This window comes from Strix aluco, chromosome 3 (assembly GCF_031877795.1).
Source record: "Strix aluco isolate bStrAlu1 chromosome 3, bStrAlu1.hap1, whole genome shotgun sequence".
NCBI lineage: Eukaryota > Metazoa > Chordata > Aves > Strigiformes > Strigidae > Strix > Strix aluco.
The window spans coordinates 128,517,991-128,538,887 of NC_133933.1; the positions used below are offsets into that span (position 1 = coordinate 128,517,991).

The window sequence follows — 20,897 nt, forward strand, 5'->3', positions numbered from 1 at the left end:
CAAAGAAAACTAAACAAAATAAAAATACACATGCATGCTTAAAAATTAATATCTCTTTTCAGGTGATTTGAATCCAGCTAACACAGTGCAGAACATGGTGTGTCTATCCCACACGGTCCAATCTGACTCGTGCTGCAAGGGAGCCCCTGCTTTAGGGTGCAACCCTGCACACGACGAGTTACATTCCTGCGAGTGAGTGTCAGTGTGGAGGAGCAGGAGGAGAGAAGAGCAGCCTGCTGCTCCCTTGGTGATTTGTGCTGGAAGGAAAATAGGCTTTCCTGGCATAGCTTTGTCACTGGGAGGTGGGGATAGACAAGCATGCCTGTAGGTTAGCAAGAACCGGAGCGAGAAGACCTGCCTTCCTCCTGATGGCATGAAGAGCATGCTGTTTTGTCACTGCCCTGAAGTCCCTTGCTGGGAAGAAGCAGGCTGGTTTGCAGTTCCCTGCCGACAGCACTCAACGGGGAGCAGCTCAGTTGCTCAGTGCCTTGCAGTTCTTTTAAATGTGGGCACAGCGGGCAAGCAGACGCCGCTCCTGATACCTGAGTCGGCAGGGACACCAGGGTCAGGATCCCAGATCCTTTCACTGTCAGTGCCAACACATGTCTACAGAACATGCCGAGGCTCTGCAGGAGAACAAGTGTCTGCTCTTTAGTAACAAAGAAAGTAGAGGGTCTACTGCAAGTATTAAGGCATGATTAAGAAACTAGGTGGAGAGATTTGGGTCAGAGGAAAGGAAGTCTCCCTGAAATCAAGGAGAGCTTGTCATTTTAATTGTAATTACAACAATAACTATAATAGTGACGACAACAACAACAACAATAATAATAATATCAGTTGACTTCACAGGGAAAAAGATCAGACTGAGAGACTGGGTCAAGGGTCCATTAAAGTTGATAGATATGTCTCTACTAGAAAACTAAATAATGCCAAAGGACAAGCCTTGGCACTGACACCTGATCACCTCTACTGTTAAGCTGTCAGTCCATCACAAGCTGTGGTCCAGGCCCAATAGCAAAGTCCAGTACAACTCCCAGATGATCTGGGAGCTAATACAGTCAGAGAATATTCTCACTTGGCAGTTTGGATGAGGCCACCCGTAAATGGTGGGTGAGATAATTTAATTTTATGGACACAGGCTGATCCATATCAGATGCCCTTGGTGCCAGAGAACAGTCCCTAACCTATTTAATTTCCTAATAAACATAGACAACGAAGCTAACTGAGCAGTTGTCTGCATACGTCTGCAATGGTGGTGTTGTGGCATCAGTATATCCTTGGTAGGAGGAGGAGATTGGGAAGAATTTGTGGAATAAATAATATGTCAAAATGCATCATGGTCAAGCCAAAGAGATATTTTTTTATTCTTGAAAAGGTGGTGATTTTGAGTGAAGACAGGCTACAAGAAAGAAGATGCTGTTGTGAAGACTGGAGATAGGTAAACTGAGGACTTGTGTAAGGCAAAGTAGGTACGGATTCACTGGAAGGGCTGTGAGGAATTTAGCATCTTTGGGTAAGAAGTGCATTCTCATGTCATGTGGTGATGAAGTGAGCCAGAAACCAGGTACCTGTGCCCTCTCAGCTGCACTGTTAGAGCTTTGTCTCCCCCTGCAGATCTTAACATTAAGTAATAGAGACAGGGAAAGAGATGTGAGCATCCAAAAGATGGTGAGCAGTCTTAGGTCATTCCTACTTTAAGCAAAAAAGCTATCTGAAGGATGCATTTTATTTCCACCGATGCCCTTTTTCCCCCATATTATAATAAGAAATCAAAGATAGGGGAAATAAACGCCAGTGGAAAGCAGGCTGCAGCATTCCTTGACAACAGAAAAACAATAGATATGTAATACTGATCATATCTCCTTATGAGGACTAATGGACTGAACAGGACCCATGTTATTGGACATGTCTCCCTTCTTTTATGTAGGTTGAGTCAATAAGACCAAAATTCAAAATCATAGGCACCCAAATGCATACTCTAGCTAGCATCAGCAGGGAGCTTTGAACAAAGCCATGTGTCCACTGTCCTGGATATCAGATGCTGTGATGGCAGGAAGCTAACAAGAGAAGATCTAGTAGTGCGGAGAAGTAGCAAGGGGGCCTAGTTTCATGGTGAACTGGGATAAGAAGCAAGTAACTGAATACCTCTGTGGGCAAGGCTGGACAAGAGGAGTATGCTTCTTTATCTAATCATTGTGGGTGTTTCCTTTCATAAAGCAAAGATTCTTTAATTAGAAGATGGATATTTTGCTGTGGTTGGAAGCACCAGGTAAATTGGTTAGACTGAAAAAGTTCAGAAAAAGAGGTCCAATGCATACATTCTTGGAGTATACCTTAATTAAAATACTGAGTCTTTTTGAACAACTTCTTCTGGTATCAGCTTTTTGGGACACTACCACCATCAGATCTCCATTTCTCCATTTGCTAGAGACTTTCCAAGTTACAAATGGCTCCGAATTTAGCTTTCAAGAATTTTTTCCCCCTTTTACAAATCAGTAAATATAGTCACAGAGCATGAACACAGCTTCCCAGGAACACACAGACATGTTTCCCCCATAAGGGCAGTCTTCCTCCCTGCTCAGACAACCTTTGTTTGGCACTTTTCAATCCCAGTGGCACCAAAAGCTGAAGGCAAGCAGCTGCCTGGTGGATGCAGCTGGAGGAGCCCAGATTCCTGTGGTCTAGAGTGGTAAAACACCTTAAAAGAGAAAAAAAGGGAGACTGGAGGAGCTAAGTGGATCCACTCAAGGGTGAGGTGGGACCAGCAGGAACATTTACAATGAGAAGGACAGAGTAGGTCCATCAAATAGGAGAGAATTGTTGTAGACAAGTGAACCACCCTTACTTACAAAGCCGCCTGCTAGTGGTGAGGAGCTAAGCCAGGCCTCCTCCATAACACACTCCCGAAGTTTACTGTTGGAGAAACGTCTTTATTAAATGTAAACAGCATCCCGCCGGAGGTCAGAGCCTTGCTGCTGCTGTGTATCCCAAGGTAATACCACTTTAAGCTCCACATAAACTCTTAAACAGTTTCTATCCTAAAACCAGACCGTAGGTGGTACAGTTTTTTACGATATGTTATAATAGTGCAATAAATCTGTTAGCTTAAAATCGAATCTCCGTGGCCTTTTAGAGAAATCATCATTAAATGCAAGGCCCTGTTAATGATGCCATCCCAGTGAAATTGTTTAATCTGCTAGGGGGGTGAAAGGTCACCAAATGAATTTTTTATAATACATCAACTTGACACGCAATAGGGAAAACTGTAATAGATAAAAGCAAAGGAAAAGGGCACTGTCTTCTTCTGATAGGTCAATAGCAGCCAAGAGAGTCACTCATCCACTTTTCCTTCACTACCGTGCTCCTTTTCCATTTAATATGGACACCCAATTAATACCTCAGCACCATAGACAACCTCATTTTAGGTGAATTATAGCAATTTCTTCCCCCTTCTCTGAAATGAAAGTGATCACAATACATCATAGCATTGTGCGAATTAACGTTAATTGATTCGAGTTACCAAGCATTGATGGGCCACTTCTATAATCTGGTCCTTATTGGGAGCTGGAAGGGATGGAGGGAAGATTAGATTGCATCCTCTGTTGCTTTGACGACGGCGGTCACCTGATGGCTTGTTAGACAGTTGTACGCTTCTATTGCTGGCCCCAGTGGGGTCGTCAGTAAACTGGAGTGATGTCCAAACATCATTACACGCTGCTCCGATATTAAAGCAAAGGGATTAGCACCTTATTGCAAGCAACCTGGATTTGTCATTGTGCTGTCGTTATCCAATTTCCAGATGATAATGTGACTGTGGCCTGCGGGCACGAGGTCCTGCAGCCAAACCAAGGTGTGTGTATATATATATATACACACACACACGTATACATACATATACGTGCACACATCCCCACAAAGACCCAGCACCCCAAGACATTTAACTCTTTGCTTGCCAGAATTCTGCTAACAAAGCATGTGGAAGAATTTTTCTCCGTTTCCCATCCAACACACAGCAGTGGTCAAGAGCGTGATGTGACAGCAAAGCGAGCTGACCCAGGAGCTGACACGGCCATCGCTCACTTGAATGTCACCCTAGACAAGCTCTGCTGATAGAGGCGGCACATCTCACATGTTAAATAAGGAGGAGTGGGGAAAGGATCGGTCCCTCGGAGACGTGGCTGGCAGCTCCTCTCTGCTGTGTGCACACGTCATGTAAAGCATTGCTTTTACTGCAGGTCCCATGAATTGTTAAGGGGGAAAAAAGATCCAAATGTGACATGAGCAATGCAGGTTTTGTTTGACAGCACTGGGGTACCAGTGTTAGGACCAGATCTCTTTCCAGTGACTGAGAAAGACAATGGGGACACTCCTGGCGCTCCTGCATGTGTCCAAACAGCCATAAGTTCTGGGGGAATGACAGGGAATTGGGAAAAGCTCTTCTTGAGCTGATCCTCTTAATTTTTAACTGAGATTTAACACAAACCCTTCATTTTCAAAGAGCCACACTGGGTGTGGAGAATATATGGCAATATACCCCTCCTTCCTCTCATCGAGACCTGCAAACTCCCATGGTCCATTTCCCAAGTCTCTCCTACCCTCTTCATCTTCCCCCTCCTCTGCTCTCTCCTGCTCTCTTTTCACCTTTCCTACCTCCTGCTCCCTTCCTGCAGAACAACCAGTTGGTTTTTGGAAGCCCATTGTCAGAGCGATCTGTGGTTTCCACTACGGTTACAGTGTGGGTAGGACTTCTAATTGTCTGAATCTTGTAATTCACGGGTGTCACCTTTGAGTGGGATTGGCAAGTTTTAAGGTAAGTTTACCATGTACAGTAGATACTAACAGAAATTTAGTTTAAGGCTCTGAGGTGAAATGTAGCCTGGGGAATTCATAGTTGGTGATAGACCCTTTAACCCCTACACTACCAGAAGGTTTCCAGTGCAGGAGAGCAGTGATGAAAAACTATTACTATCTGATTTGCGGGGATGATGTGAAGCTCCATATCTGTTGTCTAGAAGGGTATTTTTGAGATTTGTTTGAAAACTTACAAGGGAAATACTGGCTTCACACAAGGATCATATACAAAAGGGCAGACTAGTTTGACTGGTTTTGGTTGTTTCCCCCTCAAAACCAGACACTCAATCTTATAAACAGACATCATTGTAATTAGCAGGAATCTATGCTGTGGCACTACATTCAACCTGCATGAATGATTCATATACCTACTCTGCAAGGTATACTTTCTGCTTATTTGGAACAGTCCTTGAACAAAAAGTGTTTCTGCTTCAGCTGCAGTTTAATTCCTCTACTGACCATGAACAGGCCCCACAAGATATCTCCTCAGTTTCCCCACTCTGAATTCAATTTGAAGAAAAATGCTAAAATAGCAGACCTGCAGCCTAACATCTACATAGTCAAAGGCCTTGTTAGTATCAACATCCCTGGTACGCCTGTTCCTTTCTGACACCACCAGTTTTAATGTCAAATTTCAGTTCCTGGATTTTCTGCTAAAAATGCCACCAGAAGCAAAAAATTAACAAAAGAATTTGTGATAAAAATACTTCACCTCTGAGACCCAGATGTGTCTGAGTGAGTTCATTAGGACCATCTACCTCTTGTTGACAGATCCCACAACTACTCAGTTTTCCAGTTTGAAAAGAATTTGAACTGAGAACAAAATAGTGAAATTCATCTTGATTCCTAAAGTGCAATATGACCATATGGTTTTATATGACATAACACCATTTATACATGTATGAGCCTGCACTTTATTCTCATGAAACTTCTTATCCCATCACTCCTATAAATAGCCCATTACAGAATCCCATTCCTCTGATTAGAAACCTTCTAGGTTATTCATGTGTACTTTTCCACATTCTTACTAGGCTGCTAAATGAGATGTTGGCCAAAAATGGGCCTCAGCTATTCCCAAATTATTTGAAAAAAAAAAAAAAAAAAAAGGTCAGAATATAACTTTGTCCATGTGGGAAAAAAAATCAGGAAATAGAGTGGTGTTGAATGGGAAATGGTCTCCTTCCAGTTCTATTGCAAGATTCTTCCATTTTATTCTCCAAGGAGGAACCTTCTTGGTTTTTACATGCATATTTACCTCTTGATATTTTATACCCATTTGTTCCTGCACTGTCATTGTCCATTAGTGTCTAGAGCTTCCTCTCTGGTATTTGCTCTTCCAACATATTTTCACAGATAGGGTGATATCTTCCCTCAGCCTTGCTTTGCCAAGTTAAGCAAACCAAACCCTTTACTAAATGATTCTATTCTTTACATCTTAAAATAAACTCCATTTCCATGATCATCTCGAATGTCATTCCCTGTACCTATTTGAACTGACTTTGTCTTTTTTGTACATCAACAAGCAGAGTGGCATACGCTACTCAAGCATATGCCCTCTATAGTGTCCCTATGAACATCTGACTTTAAATTATATAAGCTTAATTTTAACTTTAAAGTTTAAGTTACTGAGTATCACCTTTTCCACATTTTCACTTCAGGGGTGTGTGGCTCTTGATAGAGCCTCAAAGTGCGGCAATAACTTTAGCTCTGAAGTCAGGATTTTTAGTATCCTGCCTTTGCCTACCCACTGGAGGGAAAGCTGGATCCCTACAGAGAAAAAAGCTGTCCCCTCCCTTTTTTAAAACCCTGTGCAATTCCATACAGCAGCCTGCCTGAAATCTGCATGAAGGTCACCAAACCCAAGCCCTTTGGGGTTAGGATGTGTCAGAATTAATGTAGTTTGGACCTCTAACTGTGCCTGCCTGTGTGTATGCCGTGTGACATAGCGAATTAAGAGTAATTTCTCATTTAGTCCTCTGCATGGGTATTGCTGTCTGAATGAGCAGTTCTTTGATGATTTGCTTCACTTTTATTGCTTGCTGTGCATCTCAAACACCATTATTTCCGGTACACACACTTTTTTTTTCACATGCTACGCCAAACCTAGCTCTTAATAAAGAAAGATTAATGCTTGCAAATTTCAGTTTGTAGCAGGTTAAAGGCCCATCATGAAGGAGCAAAGTATCCTGCTCTAGTGTGGAGATATGGACTAAATGGCTTCTGGATGACTACCCAGCTTTATATTTCAGATTTTGTATAAAGGCACCCCACACAAACATACACAATATATTTGTTGTTGTGCTCTCTTGTTCTTTCACTTTTATATTTACATTCATATTAGGCAAACTCTGCAAAACAGAGATTTCTATCTGTAAACACATTGCAATATATATTAATACACAGACACTCACAAGAAGATAAATCTATGTGATAGTCATCTCTGATTCTCCAGCTGTGCAAGACTGTAGCAGTCATAGCAATCACCTCTATCTTTCCTTGACAAACCAATGAGCCGTGCTTGAAGTGACCCTAACAAAGGAGTTAAATTAAAATCATGTAAAACAGCGTTTCAGATCATAACAGACAAGTCATTTTTTTAACATCTTGGCAGTATTATATACAGACTTACTGCCTAGCTACCCAGCTACAGCAAGGTTTCCAGGGCTCCCTTCAGCCTCACTGTCCTGGGTTGCAAAGACAAACACCCAGTCTCTGCTGATCGAAGATTTTGTTGTTGTCTTGATGAAGAGGAGCCACTAGTCTGAAACAGCAGGGAGACTGGCCCGGCAGGAGTGCAGGTTCTGCATATATCTGACAACCTGACTGGATTTTGCACAACTCAGGGGTAAAAATATTTCTCTTTTCCTTCCACAGAAAAATACACTGGAATACTTAGTCTGACTTGTAATCCCAGCCCCATTATCCTTGCCTGTGCTAGCATGTACTGCCTAAAGAGAGACAGATAGACAGTGAGGATACTACATGTCCCAACAGGAAAACCCTGATTTCATTTCACAAGTTATCTGTGGCCTTATTGCATCAGAAATGTCAGCCATGAGTAATTCCAGAAAAGCTATGACTGATGGGGAGCAATAAATAACGCTGCAGAGGAGCCCAAGCAGCTCAGCGTGGATGAGCTCTGAGCTGGTCCTGTGATATGGTGATGTTAGTATTCTCTTCAATAAGCATCCCAGGTCTTCCCCTACTGAGATGGTGAATCTATGGCTTTAAGTTAGCATTGCTCTTGTCTCTATAATAAAGCAGACCTCTCCTGATCCTTGCTGTTAGGACTGCTTTCACAGAGCATGCACACATGGGAAGGCAAACCCCAGCCGGGAGAGCAGAGTCCCCAGTGTGGAGATGTCATTTATGCATGAAAAAAGGCAGCCACAAGGTTTCTTCCCTGGCACACAGAAGAGGATGGTCCTCTCCTTTCGGTGATCTCTGCTTCCCTGCCTCCATGATGTAACATTAATGCATCCAGGAACCTATAGGCATTTAATAGAGTTCTGGTGAACTTACTCTAAAAAACCTATACCTTGTTCCTTTCACACAGTGTAGCTATTGTTGCTTCTCTTGTTCTGATCATCAATAATAAACACACTGAATGAGGGGCCTTGTACCTGTCCCACTCTACAGGTTATGGCATGTCTTGGAATGGCATAAAGACAGGATAACATTTCCTATCACAGGCTGTAAAACTTCCTACAACATTTTTTTGCTGTCCCATTTTGTAGTATCCTGCATCATAACACAAATGTCCCCACTGACAATAGTGATGTTAGTTCTGCTGATAAAAATATTGTATATCTTCAGTTTGGGCGTGATTTAAGATTTGATATTGCAAATAATAATTTCCCACTGTGTTTAATAAAACCCCAGTTCAAAAAACCCCCAAACAAGCCCAACAAACCAAAACCAAACAACAAAACACAAGACTCCTATGGTCACAGACCAGTGTCCTTACTCTCGGTGCTTCACTATTGTAAGCCACAGAGTGCCTAGTAGAAAAGTTAAGCGTGTGAATAATAGTTTGTATCACTAGCAGCCAACAGACATCATGATGGTACAGGGGTCAGTGGTAAATGTTAGAGGATATGGTATTAATTAGAGAAAGTAAGTCTTAGACAAATCCAATTTCTTTCTTGTATAGATGGAATATGCTTATACTTGGGTAAGGCTCAGTAGTGCACAACATAAAAAAATAACATTATGCAATATCAAGAGAGTACACAGTAAGGTTGCCAAACATCAAATCCCATGTCCTATATTAAAAACAGATGGGTTATTACCTTTTTCATATTTCCCATATGCTTTTAATACAGACTCAGGATCTGAGGCTGAAATACACTGCTGTCTGCTCCCTTCCCAGCCTTGTTCCTCACAGCCTTCTCTGCAGATAAGGGCTGCCATCTGGGCCATGCAAATAGTGGCTGCAAGAGGCTGAAAAGAGCAAGATGGGGACAGAGGAAGGAGGAACAGAAAGGGTTGTTTGTTGCTGTGGAGGAGAGGAAAAAAAATGACCTTTGAAAACTGAGACTTGGTACAGAATATCAATAAAAAATTAGTATGTACAAAACTGACCAAGAACTAGATAACTGACAGAGCTCAAAAGGTGGCTCCCATTGGGAAATTATTATAATGTAAAGGAGTGTCCTGTGTTGTTCTGTCAAAATCAGCTGCAGGCCTGATGCTATATCTGCATCGAGAAACAAATATAAAACCGCTGTGATAAAATGCATGGAAGAACTGGTTGGCTGATATATTATGGAAAGAATAGTCAAACATGGGAGCCTAGGTCATGTGGGTTTAGGATCTGGGAAAACAAACTGAGTGAATTGGGTTCTGGAAAGCTAGAACTGAAAAGGAATTAAAGAATACAGTGAGAAAACAGGTGACCATGAGCTCTCCTATTTCTGTGGGCAAATGGATTAATGGGATCATAGAATTCTGCCAGTAGAAAATGGGATTTCATATCACTTTTGCATATGGCACTGATATCATAGAATCACAGGTTGGAAGAGACCTCAAGGACCATCTGGTCCAACTTTTCCTGGCAAAAGCATGGTCTAGACAAGACGGCTAGGCCCTCTGTCCAGCTGAATCTTTAAAGTGTCCAGTGTTGGGGAATCCACCATGAAGGAAAACTGCTGGCTTTTAAGACATGCGCACTTCAAACAGGATTCAGCAAACTGAGACAGAGAAGGAAAGAAACATTCACCAGAACTGAAACCTTTCAACTTATTAAGAAGCAGACAGATAAATGATTTGATTACTCTGGAGGTATCTGGAGGAGGAGGAAGAGTCAATGCCCAGAAACTCTCTGATGTAACAGTGAAGGAAAGAACAAGAAACTCTGATGGGAAGGTGGAGAGAAAGGCTGACAAGAGAAAGTGAGAAAGTACTTGTGACAGCAAAAACAGAGGCAGCATCCAACATCTAGGCACACGTTCAGGTAGTGTTGGTTGTGCCCAGCTCTTGTATCTTCAAGACCAGATGGCTTTCTAGAATTTTAGCCAAAAAGAAAGGTCAGCGCTGAGGTATCAAAGTGAACAGCAGTGGCCTGTGTCATGCAGGAGACAGACTGAAGTATAAGACTAAACGGTCTTTTCTGGCCTTAAATTTTAAAAGTATATGAATCGAGGTTTAGACCTACACGTTAGTTAAGGCAACAACCCATCTTTAAAAATGCATCTCTGGCGTTACATCAATTTATAAACATTCATAGATTTAATTGTTTAAAATTTAAGAGCTATTATAGTCTGAACTTCTTTAGAAACATTGACTTTACCCAATACCTTATAGTTTCAAGGCAAACTTCCAGGAACTCTGTTCCTGGTTTAAAGCATCAGGGACATCTCTGCACTAGAGATTCATGAGCACCAACAGAATAACATGGCGAGTCACACTCAGGAGTCCAGCTAGTACTTGGGCATAACTCTGGCATGGAATACTTTATAACATATTTCAGCAGGGTTAGTCATATTTCAGAACTTACTCCCCATCTTAATAAGCAGATCAAGCAGCTAAATTGCCTCATTACACTTAAATCAATATCTGCTGATACTGAGTTTGATACTTACCTGCTGTTATCTTCTGCTGGAAACAGTAAGGCAGACTGAGTCACCATTAAGGTATCAACTGGCCAGCCAAGGCCCCTCTGAAGGTCTCCAGTCTGATGAGTGTTGATAATTGTTCTGGCCAAAATCTTTAAGTTGTCACTTGTCAGCTCATTTCTTGGATGGCCTGGTGGATCACCAAGTTCAATAATGAGCACTCTTGATGGACCAGCTGCATCAGATGGCTGCAGAGCTCGGGTGCTCACTGGTCCTCTCCTCACTTTCTGTGAGCCATATCCACTATGAAAGGCTGTGCAAAATGCCATGTTAGGGCAGTGATATTTCCTTTTGACAGCATTGGACGAGATTACCTTCAACATGCTTTCACCTCCCAGCACATGATGGACTACTCTGACTTGGTCATGACCAACCTTCAAGAAATCAGCTAATCCATGTATTATACTTGCCTCACCCTCTTCCCCAACAGCCTCAGTTATAGTGAAAGCCACAAGAAGGGAAACGCCAGCAACTATTTCTACAGGTTCCTTCTCATGGAGGAGAACATAGAGAAGATTTTCTTCAAAGCTAAAGTAATTGGCTCCTGCCCCTTCATTCAGAGAAAAAGAAGATGGGCTTGGAGAGACATATTTCCCTTGAATGAAAACACGAAGGCTGAGTGGTTCATTGTAGAATATAGCTAGGGGCAGTCTGGTTGCATTTTGGCCACTGAGGAGGTAGAGTCTGAAAGTCAGAGGTGCTAGGTCTGGGAAGCAAATCGTAGTGAGTTTGCTGGATGGCAACACAGAAAAGAAAGTAGAACGATGCTCTGCAGGATAACACAATGTATGTGAAGTCACATCACTGAAGGTATCCATAAAGCTGCCAGTCATTGCTACCACTGGAAACAGTCTCTGGTGGATCATACCGGGGTCCAAGTTTTCTAGGATGACAAGCACGTGATTTGCTTGCTTGCAGAAGTAGCCTTGTACTGAGGGCTGGAAGATGCACTTGCTGTCATCTCTGTAAATTCCTGGAAGAGAGTAAAGGGAGATGAGGAAAGGGGAAAAAAAAAAAAAAAGGTTGTTTCAAACATCATCTCAACATTTTGTGGTGTAGTTGCTTATTTTCCCATTCAGTGCTCAAAGTCACTTTTGTTGTTGCTGAAATTTTACATAGTTTTAAGAGAAGCCTGGACACTAAGGAATATTAAATAGGTAGAAACCACATCTACCTCAAGATGTCCTTGAGCTGAAAATGCTAATGAATGACAGAGAAGCATCACATACCTACCTTGTCTTTCTAGATAACAAACTATGGCCACTGCTGAAAGAGAAGGTATGCTAGATGAACCTTTGGTCTGACCCAGCACTGTGTCCCTATGTCCTTGTGTCTTCTACATTCTCCCGGTTCTAAGCCTGTAGCAAGGTATCAAATCAGGGCATGACTGCAATTCTTTGGAAAGAAAATTTACACAAAACCGTCTCATCCCACTCACAATTTTATCTTGAACAAAAAAACTAAAGGTCCAGAACTTCATTAATCTATGCCAGCGGTGAACTGCCTCACCGAGTTTTAGAGTGAGAAGAAAGCACAAGGTTCAGACACCTACAAATAGGGGAGACCCTTACATGTGCTCCAAGTGCTTAAGCTCCCATTGCAGTCAGTGGACGTCTGGAGTTTAAATCATTTGCCCACAGGAGGGCATCTAGTATCACACGTGATACTCTGAGGTACCTGAGACATGTGGCACAGGGTCTACAGAAGACCTATGCCCTCCAAGGGTGGCAGCTGGGGGCCTGCTGGGACACCCTACAGCACCTGAAATTACACTAGACACACATTTATGGTAAGTGAAACACCTTCAATTCCCCAGCCATGAATACAGAAAAGCAGTTTAGAAAGCAGTTAAGTTCACCCTAAAATACCTCTGTTTTGTCAGCTGGATCACCCTTTATTATCCTCTAACTTTACCGACAAGAGGTAAGATCCTGTCACTTAAACATAAGTATATAATGTCACCTGGGCTTCTTTGGGTCTCTACAACATATATAACACATGATCCATGAGAATGCAAAAGTCACTTTAGGTATTCTTTCACTAAATATAACAGGAGCTAAGACGCTTCCATGTTTGTCAGAATTTGCCACCAAATCCCATCCCAAGTGTCCCAAGTGGAGAGAAGTCAAGAGGATCCTTTCACGGAAGGCTCTATACAGAAGAGATGTAAACCACAGAGTCTTCTGAGTTAGGGTATGCTCCATCTGACCAAATATAGGTCTCTGCTTTAAGATGAGAGAAATCTTGCCTCAGGCTATAATGATGAGATCATCACTGATTATAAAGAGAAAATAAAAGTAAATGAGTTCAGATACGGGCACCAAAAACATAAACATTTCTGCCTGAAGCATCTTAGGAAAAGATATGTGTTTTTGTTTTTCCTTCCTCTCTTCAAAATAAAATCAAAGGAGGAATTTGCTGCTGTAGCCAGCTATAATCCTCCTTCCCTCCCCAAGCCTGCTTCTTCCCTACTTAGCTGTGCTCATGAACGTGTTCCGCAAAGCATGGCCAATGTCTAACTAACTCTGTGCTCCTCATTCAGTGGCTTTGGGGACATACATGCTGATCAGCAGTACCTGGTGCTAATGATAAAAAGAAAGGGATAGCAACATCCTTGAGAGTCACAGACTTTTGGGTGAATAAAAGGGCATTCCCCTTATCAAGGGAACATTACGTGAAACTCATTGTTAGAAGAAAATAACAGACTCCTGAAAAAGAAACAAACTATGAGAAATCATTCTGGACTCTGCTTATAGTTACATCTTGATGCCTGGATCCTGTGGACATTTACCTACTATTTATTTCAAGGGGATTCCTCATGTGCAGACTGTGGTCTGTGAGCATTTCCCAGAATGAGCTCTTACTCTACACATCAGCAAGGAAAGCAATGAAATTACATAAATGTCAAACTCTGTTCAGGGAGGACATCCAAGTGAGATAGGATCTTTGCAAAAGCCCCTATTTTTAGACACCAGTTTACTGATTTCTTTCCCTTTTTCTTGCCTTTCCCTTTTTTTTGCTTTGTCAGTGTAAGTATTTTGCTATCGGCATGTGTTGGGGGGAAAGGGAGAGAGAGGCAACTCCATTCAGAAGCAGAAGTGGAAATGCTGCTCTCTGAGCCATTTGGTATTGTCCTGGAGCACTGGGAGGATGCACCCTGCAGCAGGCAGCCAGCCCACAAAGGCTGACAGATCTCATTGTCTGCTCTCCCGGAAACCCCCCATCTCCCCCCAGTGACATTTCTCTTGTCTACAAATGGGATTTGCTGATATTTTGTGATTTCCCAGGACTTTCCTTTGCCCTGCCTGCCTTGCAACGTGGGGCTTGCTTGGTTTCCTGCACACACACACATGCACGCCCATGCACGCACACACATCGTTGCTTGTCTCCTTCCAAATGGCCTTATCTGCCAGTCACAATTTCTGCAGTCTGCAATTTCGATCACTTTTAAATGAAACCCATGCTGGCCTTAGTAATCATAATGTCATTCACAATTTACCACAAAACACGTTTATTCAGTTAGTAGCACATTGGAGAAAGAGAACTCCATATGAACTCGCCGCTGAAGCCCTAATCTGATTATTTCCTCATGAAAATCCAAGCAGGGGTGCTTGTAAGAGGGGTCTGAGAGGAGAAGGAAAAAGTGAGTCCTGGCCACAGCTGACTCTCATAATCAATGCGAATAGATAAGTGACGTGGCGTGTCAGGGCCAGCAGCTAATCTGCCCCGGGGCTTTCCTCTAAAAAAGGCCAGAGTGGACAGGACTTAATAAATACTGAGTGACCACTGAATATTGAGCTGACATGTGCTATTTACATTGACGATGAACAATAACAGTGATAAATTCCAGGAGCATCCCCCGACAATGGGTGAAATTAGATTAAATAAGTTACTTGTATGTGCATGTGCATTTGCACACACACGTGTGCGAAAGGGAGAAAAAAAATGGGGAAAAAAAGAGAAAGAGAAACCTAGCATGTGGGAGTCAACTGGAGACCCTTCAGATGGGTGGGAAAGATGGAGAAGATGTTCATATCTGTAGCAATGTGTGCACAGGTGAGGCTGAACAGGAGCTGTGTGCACCCGAGCAGAGGAAGAGTGCACGTGTGCATTGGTTGCATGCACGGGCATGTGTTTGTGTCCTGCTCCGTGCGAGAAAGAGAGAGAAATAATACATGGAGTGTGTGTGTGTGTGTTCATCCTCTGCAGCTACTTCCTCAGCCCCAGAGAGCAGACTTTGCTTTCTGCAGATTGCCCTATCATCAAGTCAAGTTTATTATTTAATTATATACATGCACACACACACATAGACACACAAACATATATATCTATATGAGATTTTAGCACTCAGGTTGCTTCTAGGGTTCCTGACAAATATTAACTTTGTGTCAATATTTGTCCTTCCTGTCGTGAAATGAGGATTTTCCACCTCATTTCACATTTGAAAAGAAAAATGCGCCGAGGGGGTCCTCTTTGCTTAGGAAAAAAACCACCAACAACAGCAACATCTCATATCCTTTATTTAGAAAAATGGAGCAGGAGGGAAGAAGGGAAGAGTATTTTTAAAATAGATGTTTTGACTTAAAGGCACATAGAAGCCTTTGCAGGTCTCCTGCTTTTTTCTTAGTTCCCCAATGCCAAATAAATAAAATAAAATAAAATAAATTCTACATTTAAAATTGAATGAAATACATCAGCATTAATGATTTTCCCCTTCAGGTTAACACCACCATTTCCTTCAATAATTTTTACCCATTTCGTGATAGATTTCACAATTCATGGTACAAGGAAGAATATAGTCTTTTTTTGACAAAAACAAAAGGCAATGTCAGTTTTTCATCAAAATAAAATAAATCTCCCACAATTTTCTTTCCATCTGACTGGATTTGCCCGTCAGTTATTTCTAATTTAACTACAATTATAGTTACAAAAATACAAAAATGAGTAGGGGAGGAAGGGGGAAGGGAGAGATAAATGGGACACTGTTTAGAAATTGCAATTCATTGGCCTTGGGCTGGCCAGCACATATCTTTGCTGAGGGGGAAATATTCATCAGCATTAACTGTTCTTTTTGACCTGCTGACATTCAAATGTGAAATAAAAAAATAAAAAAAAAAAAAAAAAAAGGGCCCAGTAGTAAGACCTTAGAAATCTAGCAAAGGTAAATTATTCTGAGGTCAGTCATTTTTTCTATACAAAAGGTTTTCTACATTTCTTGAGTTCAGATGTTCCCCATAAATAATTTTGACCCCAATTCTCCTGTCTAATCCCTGACACAGAGTCTTCATGCCTATGCACTCATCCTTCGATGAGCCCATCAGCTTCAGCAGATGCTGAAACAAGGCATCCCCCAGCATTTTTAGAAATCCCAGTGACTGTAAATTAGGGATATCACTCAATTGCGTTTAGCTGTGTTCCCATGGCGGGTAAACACACAGATACACAATGTCAAGTAACTTATTTGTGGTGGGTTTCTCGCAAGGTATGTGTTGAGAACACACACATAGGAATGCGTGATGGCATGCGTGCTTGTTTGTGTTTTTGTGTATGTATGTGTGTGAGATACACACAAATATGTACTCATAGCAGGGACCATGTAAACAAAAATGAAGTGATTGCTTTAGGCTCTTAATTCTTTCTTTTAAAGAAAATTATTTTAGAAGGAAATGAGTCTCATAACATCACACTGTGTGGGTTTTTATGCTCCCTGTTTATCGTTCCTCTATAAAAAGCTTTGAACCCCCTGGCCAATTTCAGTCATATTTGTGGACTCAAGGATACTATGTCCCTACAAGTTTTGTAAAAGTAGGTGCCCAAGTAGAGGAAAGACAGTTTTCAGTGCTTCCACTGAAGGGAAGTCTGTAGTATAAGCTCACTCTTATTATGTATCACAGGATCTGCATTGACCCTTCCCTTTCACATACAAATCCATAGAAAAACAGGTATGGTACATGAAATTTTTGTTCTTGCATTCATTGTTTGTATGTATTGATATGGCCACACATGTTGCTACTGTTTATTCACTGTGAAATCAAGCATTATTTGCATCTTTCATATGGTTATATATTTTTATGCTAGCACCAATCCTTCAGATGTTACCCATGCCTAAGAGGTAAGGCACATATGCTACAGATGATAGAATATCTTTCCAAGTTATGAACAAAAAATTGCAGTTTTCCAGTTCCCAGAGACTATCGTAATAACTCATTCTTGACCTTAAATCATAAGTGCACAAGTAAAGTCTTAACCAGAAGCCCAGTGAGGCCAGGATGCTCTCCAACAGTGATCAAAAAGAGTCATCTAGACAGAGTTTCGGAAAAGCATGTATATAGCAACGTTCACCTAGAACGTTCCTCCAGCTTTCAGTGATTTACAGGTCAGGAACCTCTTGAGTCAGAGAGATCATCTTTGGTCTTTGCATTTGAGAGAAAATATCAAACCTGTCTCACAAAACTGCAAAAAGCTGGGAAGGAGAATAACCTAGCCAGGAGAATATATCTTGAGCCCTCTCAAAGGAGGTGGGTTGGTAAATCTGAAGTGCCCTTTAGTGAGGTTGCCCAGCCCAGGCCTTGTGTCATGGTTGAAATACTTATAGTGCCACAGAATTTCTCAAATACCCTGATGCCACTGCAATGTGACTACACCTGGAAATACCTTGTCTGTCTGTGCCCAGAAGACTAGGCTGGAACTGAGCTGCTATGGTATGGTATAACATGCATCAAAACTAATAAAATAACCAGTGCCAAGGCAAGTTCCTTGTCCCCAGGGCCAGCTGGCATGGCACTCCCATGGTATTAAAGTCACTGACCCTCCAAAAGATGGTGGCAACCTCCAAAGTGCTCTTTTGAACTAGCTCCTGACTTATGCTAATTTCTGGAAAGCGCCCAGGAATTGTTCTGGACACTGCTGGGTTGCCTGGGACCAAGCTGGGCTTGGAGCTGTTCTGCTGATGTAGCAAGAGTGACCGGGAAGTTCTAATGTCCATACCCTAGTGCTGCTTGACTCAATAAAGGTAGATTTCAGGACCATTCCTGCTACTGTCAGCACCAGCCCAGAGCAACTTGTCCATCATTTTATTAAACTTAATCAGAAAGACACAATTAAGGAGGATTTTTGTCTGCATTATCATTAATGATTAGGAAACTTAAGTCATTTTAGCCATCCTGACCACACAAAGTTCCCCATAATGTTTATTTAGGGAATAAATCCAGTATAGTGACAAAAGAAGCATTACCTGGCATTATATTGTGTGTGGACAAAAAGAATTAAACAGCACAACTGTTCTATACTTTATGATTCTGTGCATTTTCAGAAAGTCCCCAAAAACACTGTAAATTAAGCACCCTTAAACCCTACTGCAATGCAATAAAAAGTGTGGCATGGGACAGGGGCGAACAGAACAGAGTGAACCCTCATAGGACAGCATGGGAGAGATAATTTGGGTCTTCATAGCCTTCCTGAGGGCTATCAATACACAGCTGAGGGGTGGAAATAATGGCTTTTTGTACAGCAGCTAGCAAATTAGGGCCCTGACTAGAGCTTTTAGATGCTCTCATGAAGCAGATAATAGAAAGAAACTATTCCCACAAACCTGCTGAAGTCATTAACCATCATTCAAAGAGTGTGTGAGAGGGATCCTGCCTCCTATGCAAGATGATTAAAAGAGAAAAATGCAAAGAGAAACATCTTTTAGTCCAAATTATTTCACCTTCGAAAAAAAAAATGCTGTTCTGCAAGTATCAATTTGTTTCTCATGTCACTACTAAAGCTTTTCCCATTATGTTTTCCCTCAAGATAATCTGGGTTTCCTTTAGGTGCATTTAAAGCCCAGAAGGATTTTTCTTTCCCCCTGACCCCTCTCCCCCATTTACTGAAGCTTTAGTCAAACTGATACCAGAGGCTCAACATAAAGGCAAGGGGCAGCAAACGGTAGCACCTTTGTCGATGTGGTTCTAGTAACCGTCTCTCTGGCCAAGGAATGATAAAACTACCACCACCACCCAAAAGCAGAACAGCAATTTCATCGGATGCCAGACCTAAAAATGAATGTGGCCATGCCATGCATTGCTCTGAGCTGTGGATATAATGAGTTTTGAATGGGAAGTCCCGGACACAATAAATCTGTGCCATATGTGACCATTTCCTGTGTCAGTTCCTTTCTCATAACCAGTGGAGGCTTTGCCCTCCCCCTCACTTTCCCTTTCATGACCCCACACCAGGGCTCTGAAATCTTTCAGGGTTGCTTATGGGCCTCAGGCTTTTCCACAGCGGTTGCATAAATAAATGAGTTTGACAGCAAACATCATAACGGTTAGCGGTAATGTGTGCTCCACACAAGTGCTTGTGCTACTCACTGGAGAAATGGGGGAGGAAAGAGCTCGGTTTGTTACGGCAAACAAAAGTATGTTCTCTGACAAGTGGTGAAAGAATTAGTCAAATAAACATGAACTCTATTAAGACCATTGCTGCCAGGTTTTGTTATGGACAGGAAGGTTCTCAGCTTCTCTTTCCCTCCTTGGCCTGCAGTCACTGCAAAGACAAATCATCCTTTTCTTCTGCAAAAATAAAGTTAGGGGATAAAAATGAACTGCCTCAAAATAAAATTTGCAGGGAAATCCACTTCACTATTATTATTATAATTTCTTCCCAATGAGAACAGTTCTTTGGTCCTGGGAACAAACTCACAAAGAGACCAAATGATTTTCCATTAGAAGTGGGACAGAAGGAAAATGCCAAATACCTGCAGATTTTGGAAGTATTCAGGTTAGAATTAAGCTTAAAAATTATAATTATTTTTGTAAGACATAGGTGAAGGAGAGGACAGAACAGAGCTCAGCATTTGCCCTGAAATTGCTTTCTTTTTTTTTGTTCATTAACAAATCAAACATTTTGACTAAATAACAAAATTTTACTAAGTTTTCAGCTTTGCCTGGAAAAATACAATATTTTTAGACTGTGTAAAATTTTTCTGTAAAACTATTTTTTTGAAAAGGTTTTTTTGTCCCCAGGTACATCATTTAAACAAAAATATTTAAAATATCCCAAGTTCAAATATCCCAGAAAGACTGCAGACATTTCAATTAGTACATTAAAGGGTATCATTAGTTTATAGAAGCTTCATGAAAATTATTAGGAAGGAAGGAAGGTTGGTTTCCCATGTTCAATGCAGAGAGAACAAAAAGAGGTATTAATATTTTAACCGGGAAGATTTAGGTTAGAAATTAGAAAAACATCTTTCTAGTAAAAAAAAAAAAATAACAAGGCCTTGCAACTAGTTGACTGGGGAGCTGCTGGAACTAATACAACTGAAGAGGCTTTTTAACAGGTCATATTAATTTGGGGGGGGAGCATTGTAATTAGATATATCTTTGGGGCAAATGGATGGGTGAGGTGACTTCTTGAGCTCTCTGATCATCCTGCCCAATGTCTCCAACATGTTTTTATCAGCAGCCTTTTTTTCATTTTCTTTCTTTCTTTCTTTCTTTCTTTCTTTCTTTCTTTCTTTCTTTCTTTCTTTCCTTCCTTCCTTCCTTCCTTCCTTCCTTCCTTCCTTCCTTCCTTCCTTCCTTCTTTCCTTCCTTCCTTCCTTCTTTCCTTCTTTCCTTCTTTCCTTCTTTCTTTCTCTTTCTTTCTTTCTTTCTCTTTCTTTCTTTCTTTCTTTCTTTCTTTCTTTCTTTCTTTCTTTCTTTCTTTCTTTCTTTCTGTCTTTCTTTCTCTTTCTCTTTCTTTCTTTCTTTCTTTCTTTCTTTCTTTCTTTTTCTTTCTTTCTTTCTTTTCTTTCTTTCTCTTTCTTTCTTTCTTTCTCTCTCTCTTTTTCTCTCTTTCTCTCTCTCTTTCTCTTTCTCTCTCTCTCTCTTTCTCTCTTTCTCTCTTTCTCTCTCTTTCTCTCTTTCTCTCTCTCTTTCTCTCTCTTTCTCTTCTTTCTCTCTC

The 20,897-nt window shown here is 41.4% G+C and overlaps 1 protein-coding gene across 1 annotated transcript in view; it reads right to left on the minus strand.

Annotated features, from left to right (window-relative positions):
- The window catches only part of PKHD1 (PKHD1 ciliary IPT domain containing fibrocystin/polyductin), a 271,462-nt gene that overhangs the window by 17,921 nt on the left and 232,644 nt on the right, over positions 1-20,897 (minus strand). The window contains exon 60 of the mRNA XM_074820252.1: positions 10,935-11,940. Coding sequence (XP_074676353.1) covers positions 10,935-11,940 — 1,006 coding nt within the window. The remainder of the gene's footprint in view (positions 1-10,934; positions 11,941-20,897) is intronic.